The sequence below is a fragment of the Hemiscyllium ocellatum genome, chromosome 35, assembly GCF_020745735.1.
Source record: "Hemiscyllium ocellatum isolate sHemOce1 chromosome 35, sHemOce1.pat.X.cur, whole genome shotgun sequence".
NCBI classification, from domain to species: domain Eukaryota; kingdom Metazoa; phylum Chordata; class Chondrichthyes; order Orectolobiformes; family Hemiscylliidae; genus Hemiscyllium; species Hemiscyllium ocellatum.
In genome coordinates, this window is record NC_083435.1 from 15,228,882 (window position 1) to 15,245,573 (window position 16,692).

Below are 16,692 nucleotides of genomic sequence, written 5' to 3' on the forward strand. Positions count from 1 at the left end.
GTAGCAGCAGTGTGTACCATCTACGAGACACACTGCAGGAAGTCACCAAAGATCCTCAGGCAGCACCTTCCAAACTCACGGCCACTTCCGTCTGGAAGGATAAGGGGGAGTAGATACGCGGGAACACCACCCCCCTGCAAGTTCCCCTCCGACCCCCTCACCGTCCCGACTTGGAAATACATCAGCCGTTCCTTCGCTGTCGCTGGGACTGAATCCTGGAATTCCCCCTCCCTCAGGGGCACTGAGGGTCAACCCACAGCAGGTGGGCAGCAGCGGTTCAAGAAGGCAGCTCACCCCCCCCCCCCCCCACCCCCCGGACCTTCTCAAGGGGTGGGGGGCAACTAGGGACGGGCGATGGCCCCAGACAACCGGGTTAACCGACATGTGCCGGATCCAATTCCAGGCCGAGGGCGCGCTAGGGATGGGACAGGCGTGGGGGTTGGGAGGGGCAAGGCGCAGCGTCTCCCCTCGTTGGAGAGAAAGGGGGGTGGGGTTGGGGGGGTGGACCCCCCAACACACACTCACACACACACACACACGCGCCCACTTCAGTGGTCATCCAACCCCTCCCACCCCCACTCCTCTCAGCCTCCATTGATGCTGGGGGGACGGATATAGTTAGACATGGCCCTAATCCCACCCACTCCCATCCCGGAGAGGAGACACTTGGCAACTCTGACCTGCATTTGTGTGGCGCAAGGGGGCATATGCCCAAGGGGACGTTGTCGCGGTAAACTATTGACAGTGGTGGGGGTTTACAGACAGTATCTTAAGGGGAGAGGGTCCAGGCGATTAAGAAAGAGGGTCGGGTTAGCTACAGGACCAGCTGGGGTGAGACAGGGTGGGGGCGAGGAAGAGGAGGGCTTTGCGTTGGTGTTGAAGCGGGGGGGGAGCGCGAGTTGAGGGGTGGTTGCGAGGTGAGTGGAGGCCGTCTGCCGTTAGCGGGCCTGTGGTAAATGAGGCAAGGGGAACACGTAACTACCCCACCCTCTCCTCCGCACCACCCCCCTCCCCCACCCAGACTCCGGGAGGGGTGGACAGGAGCACAGCTCTGAGCAGTCACATGGCCTGGCGTTATTCCGGGGAGGGGGTGTGAACGATGGGGATGGACGGTGAGATTCCCCATTGTGCCCCCCCCCACTCACTCTCCCGGACCAGCACACCCCTCCGTCCCTGAATGGAAACACGCTGGGGGAGGGGGCGCTTTCCCCCAGAAGCAACAATCCAGCTGAAGGTGGAAGGAAAGGGACAAACATTAAGGTTGTGGGGGGGGTTTGACCCCTCTCTGGGGATTACAGTCTACAACAAGGCATTTTTCCCAGTTTTCCTGCTGACTGCAGTCAGTTCACTGGTACCACCTCATATCAGCCGACTGATGGGAATTTTGGTGTCAGTGTGTCTGCGTCTGCCTCTGTCTGTCTGTGTGTATGTGTGTGTATCTGTATCTGTGTGTGTGTGTCTGTGTATGTATGTGTCCATGTGGCTGTCTGTCTGTGTGTGTCTGTCTGCCCATGTGTGTGTGTCTGCATCTGTATGTGCGTGTGTGTCTGTGTGCGTGTCTGTGTCCATCTCTGTGTGTGTGTCTGTGTATGTGCCTGTCTCTGTGTGTATCTGTTTGTGTGTGTATCTGTGTGTGTGTGTCTGTCTCTGTGTGTGTCTGTATGTGTATGTCTGTCTTTATGTCTGTCTTTGTGTGTATGTGTCTGTGTGTGTATGTATGTGTGTTTCTGTCTGTGTGTGTGTGTCTGTCTTTGTGTGTATGTGTCTGTGTGTATGTATGTGTGTGTCTGTCTGTGTGTGTGTGTCTGTATGTGTCTGTGTGTGTGTCTTTGTGCGTGTGTGTCTGTCTTTGTGTGTATGTGTCTGTGTGTGTCTGTCTATCTGTGTGTCTGTCTGCCTCTGTCTGTGTGTGTGTCTGCCTCTGTGTGTGTATGTGTCTGTGTGTCTGTCTCTGTTTTTGTGTGTGCGTGTCTGTGTGTATGTATGTCTGTGTGTGTGTGTGTGTCTCTGTGTGTGTGTGTCTGTGTGTTTGTGTGTGTCTGTCTGTGTGTGTGTGTTTGTGTGTGTGTGTGTGTGTGTGTGTGTTTTGTGTGTGTCTGTCTGCCTGCCTCTGTGTGTGTGTGTCTGTGTGTGTGTGCACGTCTGTGTGTGTGAGTATGTTTGTGTCTGTGTGTGTGTGTATGTGTGTGTGTATGTGTGTGCGTCTGTGTGTGTGTGTGTGGATATATGTGTGTATGTGTGTGTCTGTATCTGTGCGTGTGTGTATGTATGAGTCTGTATCTGTGTGTGTGTATGTGTGTGTGTGTGTGAGTGTGTGTGTCTGTGCATGTGTGTGTGTGTGAGAATGTGTGTGTGTCTGTGTGTGTGAGTGTATGTGTGTGTGTGTGTGTGTGTGTGTGTGTGTGGGGGGTGGGTGTTCGTCCCGCTGCTCCTGTCCCGCTGCCGTGTCCCTTTAGCTGGAGTTGGCCCGTCGTTGCGACATGCCTTTCAGTAGGGGAGCGAAGATGGAGGATCGCCTGTCCTCCTGGGCCCGGGGGGACACCCTCTTGGGTGCCAGTCCCGGTGGGAGGGGTGCTCGTTGCTCGTCCATTCGCTGCTCCTGCAGCCGCTGCAGCAGATCAAGGAGAGCCTGGGAGCTGTAGGCCGGAGGGTGACAGCGCTGGTCTTCAATCCGGGCACTGGCCGACTGCGGGTGGGGAGGGGGGAGGGGACACAGAGAAAACAAACAAACAACGCCCCGTCACACACGATTCCCAAATACCTTCCCTGGCCCCGGTTCCCCCCCTCACCGCGATCCCATCACCCTCCCCTCCAAACTCCGCTCGGGGTTCACTACAGGGTCCTGAGCTCAAATCCCCTCCGCTCGCCCTCGGGCGGGAGGGTGGGGGGGAGAGACAGAGGGAGTGACCCTCGGCTGTTCGCGTCGCTGTGCCGCCACTGGGCGTTGAGCGCCATCTTCCCCACCCCATCCCCCAGCCCCTTTCGTGCTGTCAAAACTTGATCCTCGACGTGGGATTGGTGGCTCGAAGACCATAGCTCGGTCAGTGATTGGCTGGAGGATAGGCGAGGTCAGAGGGCACGGAGGTTAAAATCTCGATGGGGTTAAAGGGGAAGGCAAGTGGGATGTCGCCATTTGTTTTAATGGAATTTAAAAATAGGCAACATGACAGCACAGTACAGGCCCTCAATGTGAGGGCCATCTAACCTACACTATTCCATTCTCGTCCATTTGTCTGTCCAATCACCATTTAAATGCCCTTAACGTTGGCGAGTCTACTACTGTTGCAGGCAGGACGTTCCCCGCCCCTACTACTCCCTGAGTAAAGATCCTACCTCTGACGTCTGTCCTATATCTATCACCCCTCACTTTAAAGCTATGTCCCCTCGTGCTGGCCATCACTATCTGAGGAAAAAGGCCCTCCCTGTCCACCCTACCTAACCCTCTGATTATCTTCTATCTCTCAATTAAGTCACCTCTCAACCTCCTTCTCTCTAACGAAAACAGCCTCGAGTCCCTCAGCCTTTCCTCGTAAGATCTGCCCTCCATACCAGGCAACATCCTGGGATGGCTCAGTGGTTAGCGCTGCTGCCTCACAGCGCCAGGGACCTGGGTTCGATCCCACCCTCGGGTGACTGTCTGTGTGGAGTTTGCACATTCTCCCCGTGTCTGCGTGGGTTTCCTCCGGGTGCTCTGGTTTCCTCCCAGATGTGCAGGTCAGGGTGAATTGGCCATGCTAAGTTGCCCATAGTATTAGGCGCAAAAGTCAGAGGGGAAATGGGTTTGGTTGGGTTACTCTTCGAAGGGTCGGTGCGGACTTGTTGGGCCGAAGGGCCTGTTTCCACACTGTAGGGAATCTAATCTAAATCTCCTCTGAACCGTATCCGAAACGTCCACATCCTTCCTATAATGCGGTGACCAGAACTGTACACAATAAAGCGGCCTCACCAGAGTTGTGTACAGCTGCAGCATAACCTCATGGCTCTGAGACTCAATCCCTCCATCAGCGAAGGCTAGCACACCGTATGCCTTCTGAAGAGAGTGTTGTGGGAGAGGCAGGGACCACAGGGCAGCGTCTCAGGGTAAGGAGTCACACATTTCACACAGAGAGGTGAGGGGGAGTTTCCTCTCTCAGAGGGGAGTGAATCTGTGGATTTCTTTACTGTTAAGGTTGGGTCATTGAGTCTAATCAAGGCTGTGACTGACAGATTTTTTTAATCAGGAGGGGAATCAAGGGTTTTTGGGAAAAAGACAGGGAAGTGGCTGACCATACAATCTCAGTTTCGCATTCCCGCTTTCTCTCCATACCCCTTGGTCCCTTTAGTCTCAAGGGACACATCCGGCTGCCTCTTGAATATATCTAGCAAACTGCACCCCCCCACACCCCCTCCCCCATCTTCCTGTGGGAGAGATAGCTACAGGAAATTCATCCCCATCTCCGTCCTGAATCGGTTGCCCCTCATTCTGAGACTGTGACCTTGCCTCCCCACCCCCCCCCCTCGCCCCAGACTTCCGCCTCATCGGGAACATCCTTCCTGCATCTAGCCTGTCCACTCCCTCACAGGATTTTTGACGTTTCGACGAGACTACCCCCCCCCCCCCCCCCCCCCCCTCCAGTATTCGAAATTCCAGTGAGTAAAATCCCGGCCGAGCCCAGTCTTTCCTTGCGCGCCCGTCCCGCCGAACCTGGGAACCGTCGCCGGACTCTCGGCCTCCTCCATCGCCAAACCCTGACCACCCGACACCTGGAGGAAGAACACCTCAACTTCCCCCTTGGGACCCTCCGACCCCAGGGCATCAACGTGGACTTCACCAGTTTCTCCACATCCTCCAGCCCCACCCCCACCACCTTATCCCCAGCCCCAACTTTCCAACTCGGCACCCGCCCTCTTGACCTGTCCGTCGTCCTTCCCATTTCTCCGCTCCACCCTCCTCCCCACCCCCACCCCTCCTTCATCTTCCTATCCCATTCCCAGCTACCATCCCCCCTCAACCCCACAGCCCCCCCCCCCCCCCCCCCCCCATTTATCTCTCAGCTCCCCGGCCCACAAGCCTCATCCCTGATGAAGGGCTTATGCCCGAAACGTTGACCCTCCCGCTCCTCCTGACCCTGCTGTGCTTTTCCAGCGCCACACTCTCGACTCTGGACTCGGTCAGTAGCAACAGTGCCCTTCCTCTGAGCAGGAGGCCGTAACCGCACTCGAGGTGGGGGCCTCACCGTGGCTCTGTATAACCGCGGCGAGGAGGCAATGGGCTAACTCTGGCCCTGGTGGCCCAACACCAAGGGCAACAGCTCAAAGGCCGCACCAAAATAGAAAACGCCAAAATCCCAGAACGGCCAGAAAATCCCAAAGGGAAGGAGCAAGAATGGGCAGAGCAGATTGGAGGCCAGGGAGGATCGGAAATTGCTGAGCTCCGCGCGTGGGAGGGGGGAGGGGGGTCGCCATCTGGCTGAGATGGTGAGCTCCCCCCCCCCCACCACCCCACCCATCCCCCCCTCGGGAGAGTGCGGCAGACAGAAGACGGACAGCTGGGCGCGAGTCGCGACGAGTTCGAGACGTTGGTAACGGGAGGTGGGGCATCGACCGCCGTCGAACCCGGGGTAACTCCGGAAGGAAACGTGGAAAACCAGGAATTCCGATCCCGTTTGCCTTCGCCATTTCTCCTCTCTCTCTGTCTCGCCCCCTCACCCCCCCCTCCCCCTCCCCCCAGGTGAGGGCTGGATCACGAGTTCACAACTCAGACGGGAGGCCGGGGGAAATCCCGCGCAGTGACGAGGGAGGAGAGGCGCGGGGGGGTAGGGGGGGAGGTGGGTGGTGCGAAGGGCGGAGGTCAGGGGCCAGGAGGTCACGGGGGAATGTCTCTACTCCTGGTAATCCCCCACCTCCCTGGGCCATCAAGGATACATCTACCTCTGCCTTCAAAGACGACAAAATCAGGTTGGCCTTCAGTCCTACCCCTGACACCAGGCCGCTCTGTGTGAAAACCTTGCCCATTTTGTATCTCTTCCCCACTCACCTGAAGCCTCTGCCCTCACCCCTACCTGGAGTAGGCCTTATCTCTGCCTCTCAAGGTTTTATAAACCTCTATGCAAGTCACCCCCTCAAGTCTCCTGTGCTCCACGTGAAAATAAATCCCAGCCTCCCCCTACAGCTCAAATATCTCGAAATATTTTTCAATAACCAAACCGATTCTGACTAATAGGTAGCCACGTCCCTTTACAGAGCGTTAAGTGGAAAACGTCCAGCCCGTTCGGTCCATCTACTCTGTGCTGGCCCCTGTTCCTCATTAACAAATCCTTCTGTTCCCGCCTCCCTGATGGAAAATCATAGTTTCCCTTTGAATGGACTGCCACGATCCTCCACACGGCCTGCGCATTAGGATATTAGAATAGATTAGATTCCCTACAATGTGGAAACAGGCCCTTCGGCCCAACAAGTCCACACCGACCCTCTGAAGAGTAACCCATCCCAATCCTATATTTACCCCTGCCTAATGCACCTAACATAATTTAGCAAGGCCAATCCACCCTAACCTGCACCATCTTTGTGACTGTGGGAGGAAACCGGAGCACCCGGAGGAAACCCACGCAGACACGGGGAGAACGTGCAAACTCCACCCAGACAGTCGCCCGAGACTGGGATCGAACCTGGGTCCCTGGAGCTGTGAGGCAGCAGTGCTAACCACTGAGCCACCATGCCGTATTCTTGACCCGGTCCTTTTGAGGTCATTTCGCCCGGATTCCCGATCTGAGTTATCCCGACCTGTTGGCATCGTGGGAGCCCACAAAAGTTACCAAGACACTGAAACAGCTCCTGACAACCCGAAAGGACCCAGTACCTACAACCAGAAAATCTAATGTCATTTACAAAATACCCTGCAAGGACGGTGACAAACACGACATGGGACAGACAGGCAGGAAATTAGCCATCAGGATACACGAACACCGACTGGCTACCAAAAGATATGATCCACTATCACTAGTATCCTTACACACAGCCAAAGAGGGACATTAGTTTGCCTGGGATAACGCATCCATCCTGGGATAGGCTAAACAGAGACACTCACAGGAATTCCTAGAGGCCTGGCATTCAGACCAGAACTCCATCAATAAATTGGAGAATTACATTTTATTTTGCTCAAAAACTGCATGAATCCATGTAAGATTCTGTAACTCTGTTTTTTTTTTGGAATAGAGTCAGTCTGACCGTTGTGGTACAGACAGTGTCTCACAGGGAGTTAACACCTACAATGCATTCTCCAGGCCGGCATGACACCAATTGTTAGCATTCACTTGAGAATGTAACTTTTTAAGAAGTTTTGTGCTTGACAAATGAAAGAACTAAAACCAACATGGTCATTCTAAAAGATGAGAGACTTAACAAACAATCCAGGTCTTTTTCAATGTATAATTCCAGTTATATCACACTGTAACCCTGAGCAACAAATTCTGCGTCTTACAATCTTATTCTCCACAATCACCAAAATAAACCTGTTGGGCTATAACCTGTGTGATTTTTAACTCCATCAATAAACCCATCGATTTGGACTCCGTTTACCAACCTCTGAGAAACAGAACCCTAAACGATATCACCTACCACAACAGACCGAGACATGTAAGTAGAAAGTGGGTCACCAACACCAGTGCTTCACCAGAGGCTCACTGATGATGTTACCGAGCATGGTGGCGAAACGTCTGAAAACAAACCTTCCAGCTCAGCCAGCAAGCCTGGAATTACCAATGATAATCTTATATTTGCGTCCCCTAGATTCGGCATTCCCTCACTCACCTCCCGTTCCCTCCCATCTCCGTTCTCAAACCCCTGCAAGCACAACAAAGACCCCACCTCATTACAACCCCTACCTTCCCAACTCACTCCCACTCCCCAACTGCCTCCGGCCCACTTCCCAGTCATGGAGACGTACAGGCACGGAAACAGACCCTTCGGCCCGACTCGTCCATGCCGACCAGATATCCTAACCTAACTGAGTTCCATTTGTCAGCACATCATTTTAAACCCTTCCTGTTCATTTGCACAGTTCCGGTGAGACGTCTTGACTTTGACACTCCATCACCTTTAGAAGGGTGGCACAGTGGTTAGCACTGTTGCCTCACAGTGTTCAATTCCCACCTCAGGCGACTGTGTGGCGTTTGCATGTTCTCCCTGTGTCTGCGTGGTTTCCTCCGGGTGCTCCAGTTTCCTCCCACAGTCCAAAGATGTGCGGGTCAGGTGAATTGGCCATGCTAAATTGCCCGTAGTGTTAGGTAAGGGGTATATGTAGGGGTATGGGTGGGTCGCGCTTCGGTGGGTCGGTGTGGACTTGTTGGGCCGAAGGGCCTGTTTCCACACTGTAAGTAATCTAATCTAATAAAGGCCAATATTAACATAAATAGCTAACAGATCTGCAGCACATTATGCAGGAGGATGCAACATCGTCACGTATTGCAAAGGGATTGGAACATGAAGGTAGGGGTATGTTTCTACACTTGTACAGGCCATTGGAGAGACCACATCCAGAATGGTGTGCAAAACTACCTTTGTCCTTTCCGACCCAGGACATGAACTGGAAGGTAATCATTCCAGCAATACAGGCTGAAGGATGCCGTGAGGGATCCCTTGAAGGTCCGAATACAGAATTTGTCGACAGGGTGGTTAAGAAGGTGTTTAACATGCTTGCTTTCATTGCTCAGTTCTTTGAGTGGAGGAGTTGGGAACATCACGTTGATGTTGTACAGGATGTTGGTGAGGCCACCTTTGGAATACTGTGCCCCATTCCGTGACAGGAAGGATGTTATTGAACTGGAGAGGGCTCAGAAGTGGTTTACCAGGATGTTACCACGAACGGAGGGCTTTGTGTTGTAAGGAGAGGCTGGGACTTTTTCTTTGGGAGCTTAGGAGTTGAGAGGTGACCTTACAGAGGTTTATCAAAATCATGAGGGACGTAGATAAGGTGCGTGGAAGGTGACTTTTCCCTCAGGGAGGGGATTTCAAGACCAGGGGTCAAAGTTCGGAGTTGAGAGGAGAAAGCTTTAAAAAAGACAGGAGGGGCAACTTTATTTTACACAGAGCGTGGTTTGTGTGTGAGGAATGAGCTTTGTAAATAGGAAATAGGATAAGTACGTAAATAGGAAACGGTTAGGAGGGATATGGGCCAGGAGCAGGCAGGTGGGACTCATTTAGTTTTGGATTATGGTCAGCATGGACTGGTTGGAGCGAACGGCCTGTGTCTGTGCTGTATGAATATGGGGTGGGGGCCCGGACAGATCACCATCATCGTGTTGGATGGTATAGCTGGACTGAGGGGCCTGTTCATAGCTCTTCCCCCATCGGAACATTTCTGTTCCTCTGACCCAGCCTCCCATTTTACCACACTCTACTCCACCTGCCAAACCCTTGCAAACCCCCAACCCCGCCTGATCCAGCTCACTTTGCAGACGTTGAATCCAATCTGCCTTCCTCTCTGTTTCTGTAACATCAGTAGATTTGTTTTGCACATACTCAGCAGCGTCAGCCAAGTCAATAAATACACAGGACATAGAATAAACCATCTCTCCCCCACCCCCGACACCCCCAGCTCCCTGAAACGCCTTCCTGGGGTTTGCTAGAGGGTCACTTTTTGGCTCCTTCTTCAACATCAGCAACACCTTTTCAGATGTGCCCCTGGGGTATGGACATCACTGACCAGGCCAGTCACAATTGCCCTCAAGAAAGTGGCAGTGTCATATTGACCAGTATATTGGAAAAGTTATTGGCTGTTAGATAAATATAGAGTTAGGGAGAGTGATAGAGGTGTACATCGCCGAAACAGACCCTTCGGTCCAACCCGTCCATGCCGACCAGATATCCCAGCCCAATCTAGTCCCACCTGCCAGCACCCGGCCCATATCCCTCCAAACCCTTCCTATTCATATACCCATCCAGATGCCTCTTAAATGTTGTAATTGTACCAGCCTCCACCACATCCTCTGGCAGCTCATTCCATACACGTACCACCCTCTGTGAGAAAATGTTGCTCCTTAGGTCTCTTTTATATCTTTCCCCTCTCACCCGAAACTTGTGCCCTCTAGTTCTGGACTGCCTCACCCCAGGGAAAAGACTTTGTCTATTTACCCTATCCATGTCCCTCATGATTTTATAAACCTCTATAAGGTCACCCCCTCAGCCTCTGACGCTCCAGGGAAAACAGCCCCAGCCTGTTCAGCCTCCCCCTATAGCTCAAACCCTCCAACCCTGGCAACATCCTTGTAAATCTCTTCTGAACCCTTTCAAGTTTCACAACATCCTTCCCATAGCAGGGAGCTCAGAACTGAAAGCAGTATCCCAAAAGTGGCCGAACCTATCTGATAAACGGAACGGGAACTTGTTTGTTTTTGGAGGACACAGTGCCAGGACTTCAATAGAGTACTTCACCCTAAATGATTTTGAATGGAAAGGATGGATTGTAGTCAGTTTTTGAATCCACCAAATGATCAGGAGTGAAACATTTTCACTGGATTTTAGCATAATAGATAGGCAACGTTATTGTGAAGTGCAGAATTAATAGGGGTTGACCGGGTTGTTAAGAAGGCATATGGTGTGTTAGCTTTTATTGGTAGAGGGATCGAGTTTCGGAGCCATGAGGTCATACTGCAGCTGTACAAAACTCTGGCGAGGCCCCACCTGGAGTATTGTGTACAGTTCTGGTGACTGCATTATAGGAAGGACATGGAAGCTTTAGAAAAGGTGCACAGGAGATTTACTAGGATGTTGCCTGGTATGGAGGGAAGGTCTTACGAGGAAAGGCTGAGGGCCTTGAGGCTGTCTTCATGAGAGAGAAGGTTGAGAGGTGACTTAATTGTGACATGTAAGATAATCAGAGGTTTAGATAGGGTGGACAGTGAGAGCCTTTTTCTTCAGATGGTGATGGCAAACACGAGGGGACATAGCTTTAAATTGAGGGGTGATAGATAAAGGACAGATGTCAGAGGTAGTTTCTTTACTCAGAGTAGTAGGGGCGGGGAACGTCCTGCCTGCAACAGGAGGAGACTCATCAACATTAAGGGCATTTAAATGGGCATTGGAAAGGCATACGGACGAGAATGGAATAGTGTAGGTTAGAGAGGCTTCAGGTTAGCTTCACAGATCGGAACAGCATCGAGGGCCGAAGGGCCTGGATAGCGCTGGAATATTCTATGTTCTAATTAAAATAGTGTTACTATGGTACAAGGCTGAGGACTGAGCAAATACATATATAATGTCAAAATTCCACTGTCAGAGCCATGGGCACGATTGGGACTGGATTACTGTTCACCGTATATATATTATTATCCACATGCCTTTCACTGAGTTAACGCCATTTTGGTTACCAGATACAATCACGGTGCCATCTGGAACTCCTCCAGCTGGTGGGTGGTAGACTCATTCACAGAGCGGGATTCTGAACAGTGTGGGTGAAGGAGCGGTCACATAGGAGCAATATCTTTTCTCAATAGCCCCCAAAACATCATCCATCCATTAAACTGACAGCCACAATAACAAAGGGATTTCCTTAACACCTAAGTAGTTCATTCAAATTGAACAGAAGATTTTTGGCAAATAAATTGACAAAAGGAAACATCACCCTGATGTCGCTGTCGCCGGAGTGCTCATAGTTAATGATTTCCCTTGTACAATCATAGTGGGACGAGGCAGGTTCTACCCTCACTCCTCTCAGGTAAAAACTGAAGACGAAAGTTTAACATGTCACATCTTTTCCTTCAGAATATGATCCACGACATTTTTCCCGATACAGTAGATATTGAACTTGTACAGCCTTAAACTAAATATTCCATTTGCAACAAATTCATTACCTCAGTTATTTTAAGAAACAGACCCTTCCGTCCATCTAGTCAATGTTGACCATAATCATGGAGTCCTTACCATAAAGAAACAGGCCATTTGGCACAACAAGCCCACACCGAGCCTCTGAAGAATATCCAGCCCAGATCCATTCCCCCTGCCCCATTACTCTACATTTACCCCTGACTAATGCAACTAACCTACACATCCCTGAACACTATGGGACAATTTAGCATGGCCAATCCACCCAAACCTACACACCCCTAAACACTATGGGACAATTTAGCACGGCCAATCCACCCTAACCTACACATCCCTGAACACTATGGGACAATTTAGCACGGCCAATCCACCCTAACCTAGACACCCTTGAACACTATGGGACAATTTAGCATGGCCAATCCACCCTAACCTACACATCCCTGAACACTATGGGACAATTTAGCATGGCCGATCCACCCTAACGTACACATCCCTGAACACTATGGGACAATTTAGCACGGCCAATCCACCCTAACCTACACATCCCTGAACACTATGGGACAATTTAGCACGGCCAATCCACCCTAACCTACACATCCCTGAACACTGTGGGACAATTTAGCACGGCCAATCCACCCTAACCTACACATCCCTGAACACTGTGGGCAATTGAGCATGGCCAATCCACCCTAACCTACACATCTTTGGACTCTGGAAGGATACCCAACAAACACAGGGAGAGTTTGCAAACTCCACACAGACAGGGTGGAATTGAGCCCGGGTCCCTGGCGCTGTGAGGCAGCAGTGCTAACCACTGAGCCACTGACCTAAACTAAACTAATCCCACCGGCATGCCCCTGGACCATATCCCTCCAAACCTTTCCTGTTCACGTACTCATCCGAATGGTTTTTAAATGTTATGACTGTACCTGCATCCACCACTCCCTCTGGCAGTTCCGTATACATACACACACACACACACACACACACACACACACACACACACACACACACACACACACACACACACACACACACACACACACACACACACACACCACTCCCTCAGGTTTAAAATATACCCCCTTGTTTTGAACTCCCCCACCCAGGGAAAAGACTCTTGTCATTCACCTTATCCATACTCCTCATGACTTTGTAAACCTCTATCAGGTCACCCCTCAGCCTCTGACGCTCCAGTCAAAAAAGGGTCCCAGTTTTTCCAGTCAATTTTTATATCTTAAACCCTCTGTTCCTGGCAACATCCTGGTAAACATGTTCTGAGCCCCTTCCAGCTTAATAATATACAGGGCAACCAGAAACCAACACAGTACTCCAGCAGAAGTCCTCACCAACATCCTGTACCACCTCAACATGACGTCCCCACTCCGACACTCAAAGGTCTGAGCAATGAAGGCAAGGATGTTAAACGCCTTCTTAACCACCCTGTCTACCTGGGATGCAAATATCAAAGAATTACGTACCTGAACCCCTAGGTCTCTCTGTCCTACAACACTACCCAGGGCTCTACCGTGAATTGTATGAGGTTTAGATTTTTTTTACTTAAATGCAGCACCATGAGTTTCTCCAAACTCAACTCCACTTGCAACCCCTCAGAGCATTGACCTAATTGACCAAGATCCCCTTGTCATGTTCGATCACCTTCTGCGCTGTCCGCTACGCCACCAATTTTGGTGTCATCCGCAAACTTACTAACCATGTTCTCATCCAAACCATCGATATAAATGATAAACAAACGTGGACCCAACACTGATCCCTGTGGAATATCGCTGGTCACAGGCCTCCAGTCTGAAAAGCGATCGTCTCTCTCTCTCTCTCTCTCTCTCCTACTGTCAAGCCAAGTTTTTATCCAATTGGCAAGCCCACCTTGAATCCAAGTTGGCGATCTATTTTTAAAAAATCCCGAAAGAACCGCGGATGCTGTAATTCTCAAACACAAACAGAAATTGCTGGAAAAACTCAGCAGGTCTGGCGGCGTTGGTGGAGAGAAGTTCTGAAGGAGGGTCATTGGACCTGAAGTGTTAACTCTGATTTCTCTCCAGGCCTGCTGAGCTTTTCCAGCAATTTCTATTTCATTTCATTTAAGCCAAACGTTATCTTGGTGACAAGTCTACACATTACTCAGTCAAAACGTCCATCCTAACTGATCAAGAACTTAATAGCCATCCAGGTTTGTTCAATATATTTGCATAAGTTATAGGACCCTTTAATTTTTCACAATAAACTCTGTGTCTGACATATTCTCTCTCCCTCGCTGCCTGTCAAAGGAATGGGAGCTCCGAAACCGAGAAGTTTTAAATAAACCTGTTGGACTGTAACTTGGTGTCACGCGATTTTTGATTTGAAGTTTAAAGCAGTTCCCTCTGCTTTGAGGCAAAAGGTGACACTGACTCCTGAAAACTCAGGCTCCCCCAGCCATTCCCTCATTGGTGGCTCAGCGCTTAGCACCCCTGCCTCACGGCACCAGGGTCCCAGGTTCGATCCCACCCTCAGGGCGACTGCCTGCGTGGAGTTTGCACATTCTCCCCGTGTCTGCGTAGGTTTCCTCCCACAGTCCAAAGAGGTGTAGGTTGGGTGGATTGGCCATGGGAAGATTGTCCCGTAGTGTCCAAAGATGTAGAGGTTGGGTGGATTGGCTATGGGAAAATTGCCCCGTAGTATCCAAAGATGTGTAGGTTGGGTGGATTGGCCATGGGAAAATTCAGTGTTACAGGAATTAGGGTAGGTCTAGGTGGGATGCTCTTCAGAGGAGCAGGTATGGCCTCGATGGGCTGAATTGCCTACTTCCACACTGACTGGATTCTACAGTAACGTCCTTAATGGCCCACTATTCTTCCTCCGGGTCGGTTTGTTTCCCTTCCCCCATCGGCCCAGATTGATGCAGCATCAGAGTCATCAGAGCAGAGAGGGAGAGACCCACTCTGTCACTGCAACAGCAGCCCCTCACAAAGTCTCTGATTCACTCACAGCAGCGACCTTCGGCCGATCCTGTGAGTAAATCTTCCGGGGCATTTTGTTGACTTCGTGAGGGGAGCGCTTGCCCACAAAGTCTTGAGACCACTTATGCAGATCTCCAACAGTCGAGCCCCCAGACACTGACCCCTGTGGGACTGGGCTCGTTTACCGAGACTGTACCAACTCTTTGCTTCCTCCCGGCTAACCAATCCCCGATTAGTGTCAATAAGTCAACCACAACACCATGGGGCACTACAACGAATGTCTTGGAAATCCAGGCATCCATTCACTGGTTCCCCTTGATGCTCGTTAAATCCTCGGTTCCCTCTGGTAATCCCACCTACGTTTATGGGTTCACTCTTTGAAATATAGCCGCCGGGAGATGGGCACCGACCCTCATGTTAACGGGGTCCTGCTGACAAAGTGGGCAGGCCTTGAACCGTCAGGGAAAATTCCAAATCCTTTCTGCTTTCCAGAGAGAAGACTCCCCCAGCCTGTTCGGGCACCCCACCCCTCTCCCCACCCCTCTCCCCACCGCCCCTACCCCCACGAGGATGCACGTAAACCCTCCTCAGGCCCCAGGCCCGGTGGAGAAATGACATGACAGTAGGCCGAGGCTTCAAGGCATGTAGTTAGCACCCATCCCCACCAGAGGGAGCTGACTCCTGCAGTCACAGGGTCACAGAGATGTACAGCATGGAAACAGACCCTTCGGCCCAACCCGTCCATGCCGACCGGATATCCCAACCCAATCTAGTCCCACTGCCAGCACCCGGCCCATGTCCCTCCAAACCCTTCCTATTCATATACCCATCCAAATGCCTCTTAAATGTTGCAATTGTACCAGCCTCCACCACTCCCTCTGGCAGCTCATTCCATACACGTACCACCCTCTGTGGGAAAACGTTGCCCCTTAGGTCTCTTTTATATCTTTCCCCTCTCATTCTAAACCTATGCCCTCTAGTTCTGGACTGCCTCACCCCAGGGAAAAGACTTTGTCTATTTATCCTATCTATGCCCCTTATAATTTTGTAAACCTCTTTAAGGTCACCCCTCAGCCTCCGACGCTCCAGGGAAAACAGCCCCAGCCTGTTTAACCTCTCCCTGTAGCTCAAATCCTCCAACCCTGGCAACATCCTTGTAAATCTTTTCTGAACCCTTTCGAGTTTCACAATATCTTTCCAATAGGAAGGAGACCAGAATCGCATGCAATATTCCAACAGTGGCCTATACAACCGCAACATGACCTCCCAACTCCTGTACTCAATATTCTGACCAATAAAGGAAAGCATACCAAACACCTTCTTCACTATTCTATCTACCTGTGACTCCACTTTCAAGGAGCTATGAACCTGCACTCCAAGGTCTCTTTGTTCAGGAACACTACCAAAGTTAGGGTTGGGATTAAGGTTAGGGCTAGGGTGATGATTAGGGTTAGTTTTTGGTTTGGGGTTAGGGTTAGGTTTAAGGTTAGAGTTAGTGTTTCGGTTAGATTAGATTACTTACAGTGTGGAAACAGGCCCTTCGGCCCAACAAGTCCACACCGACCCGCCGAAGCCCAACCCACCCATACCCCTATATTTTACCCCTTACCTAACACTACAGGCAACTTAGCATGGCCAATTCACCTGACCCACACATCTTTGGACTGTGGGAGGAAACCGGAGCACCCGGAGGAAACCCACGCAGACACAGGGAGAACGTGCAAACTCCACACAGTCAGTCGCCTGAGGCGGGAATTGAACCCGGGTCTCAGGCGCTGTGAGGCAGCAGTGCTAACCACTGTGCCACCGTGCCGCCCAGGTTAGGTTTAAGGTTAGGATTAGGGTTAGGATTGGAGCTGGGTTTAGGGTTGGGTATGGGGTTGGGATTAGCGTTCGAGTCAGGGTGATGGTCAGGGTTAAGGTTAGAGCTATGGTG

The 16,692-nt window shown here is 51.3% G+C and overlaps 1 protein-coding gene across 2 annotated transcripts in view; it reads right to left on the minus strand.

The window, feature by feature from the left end:
* The window catches only part of LOC132832750 (uncharacterized), a 58,868-nt gene continuing 42,176 nt past the window's right edge, over positions 1 to 16,692 (minus strand). For both annotated transcript variants that reach the window (XM_060850875.1, XM_060850876.1), the window contains exon 7: positions 1 to 2,686. In XM_060850875.1, coding sequence (XP_060706858.1) covers positions 2,453 to 2,686 — 234 coding nt within the window. In that variant the 3' untranslated portion in view covers positions 1 to 2,452. The remainder of the gene's footprint in view (positions 2,687 to 16,692) is intronic.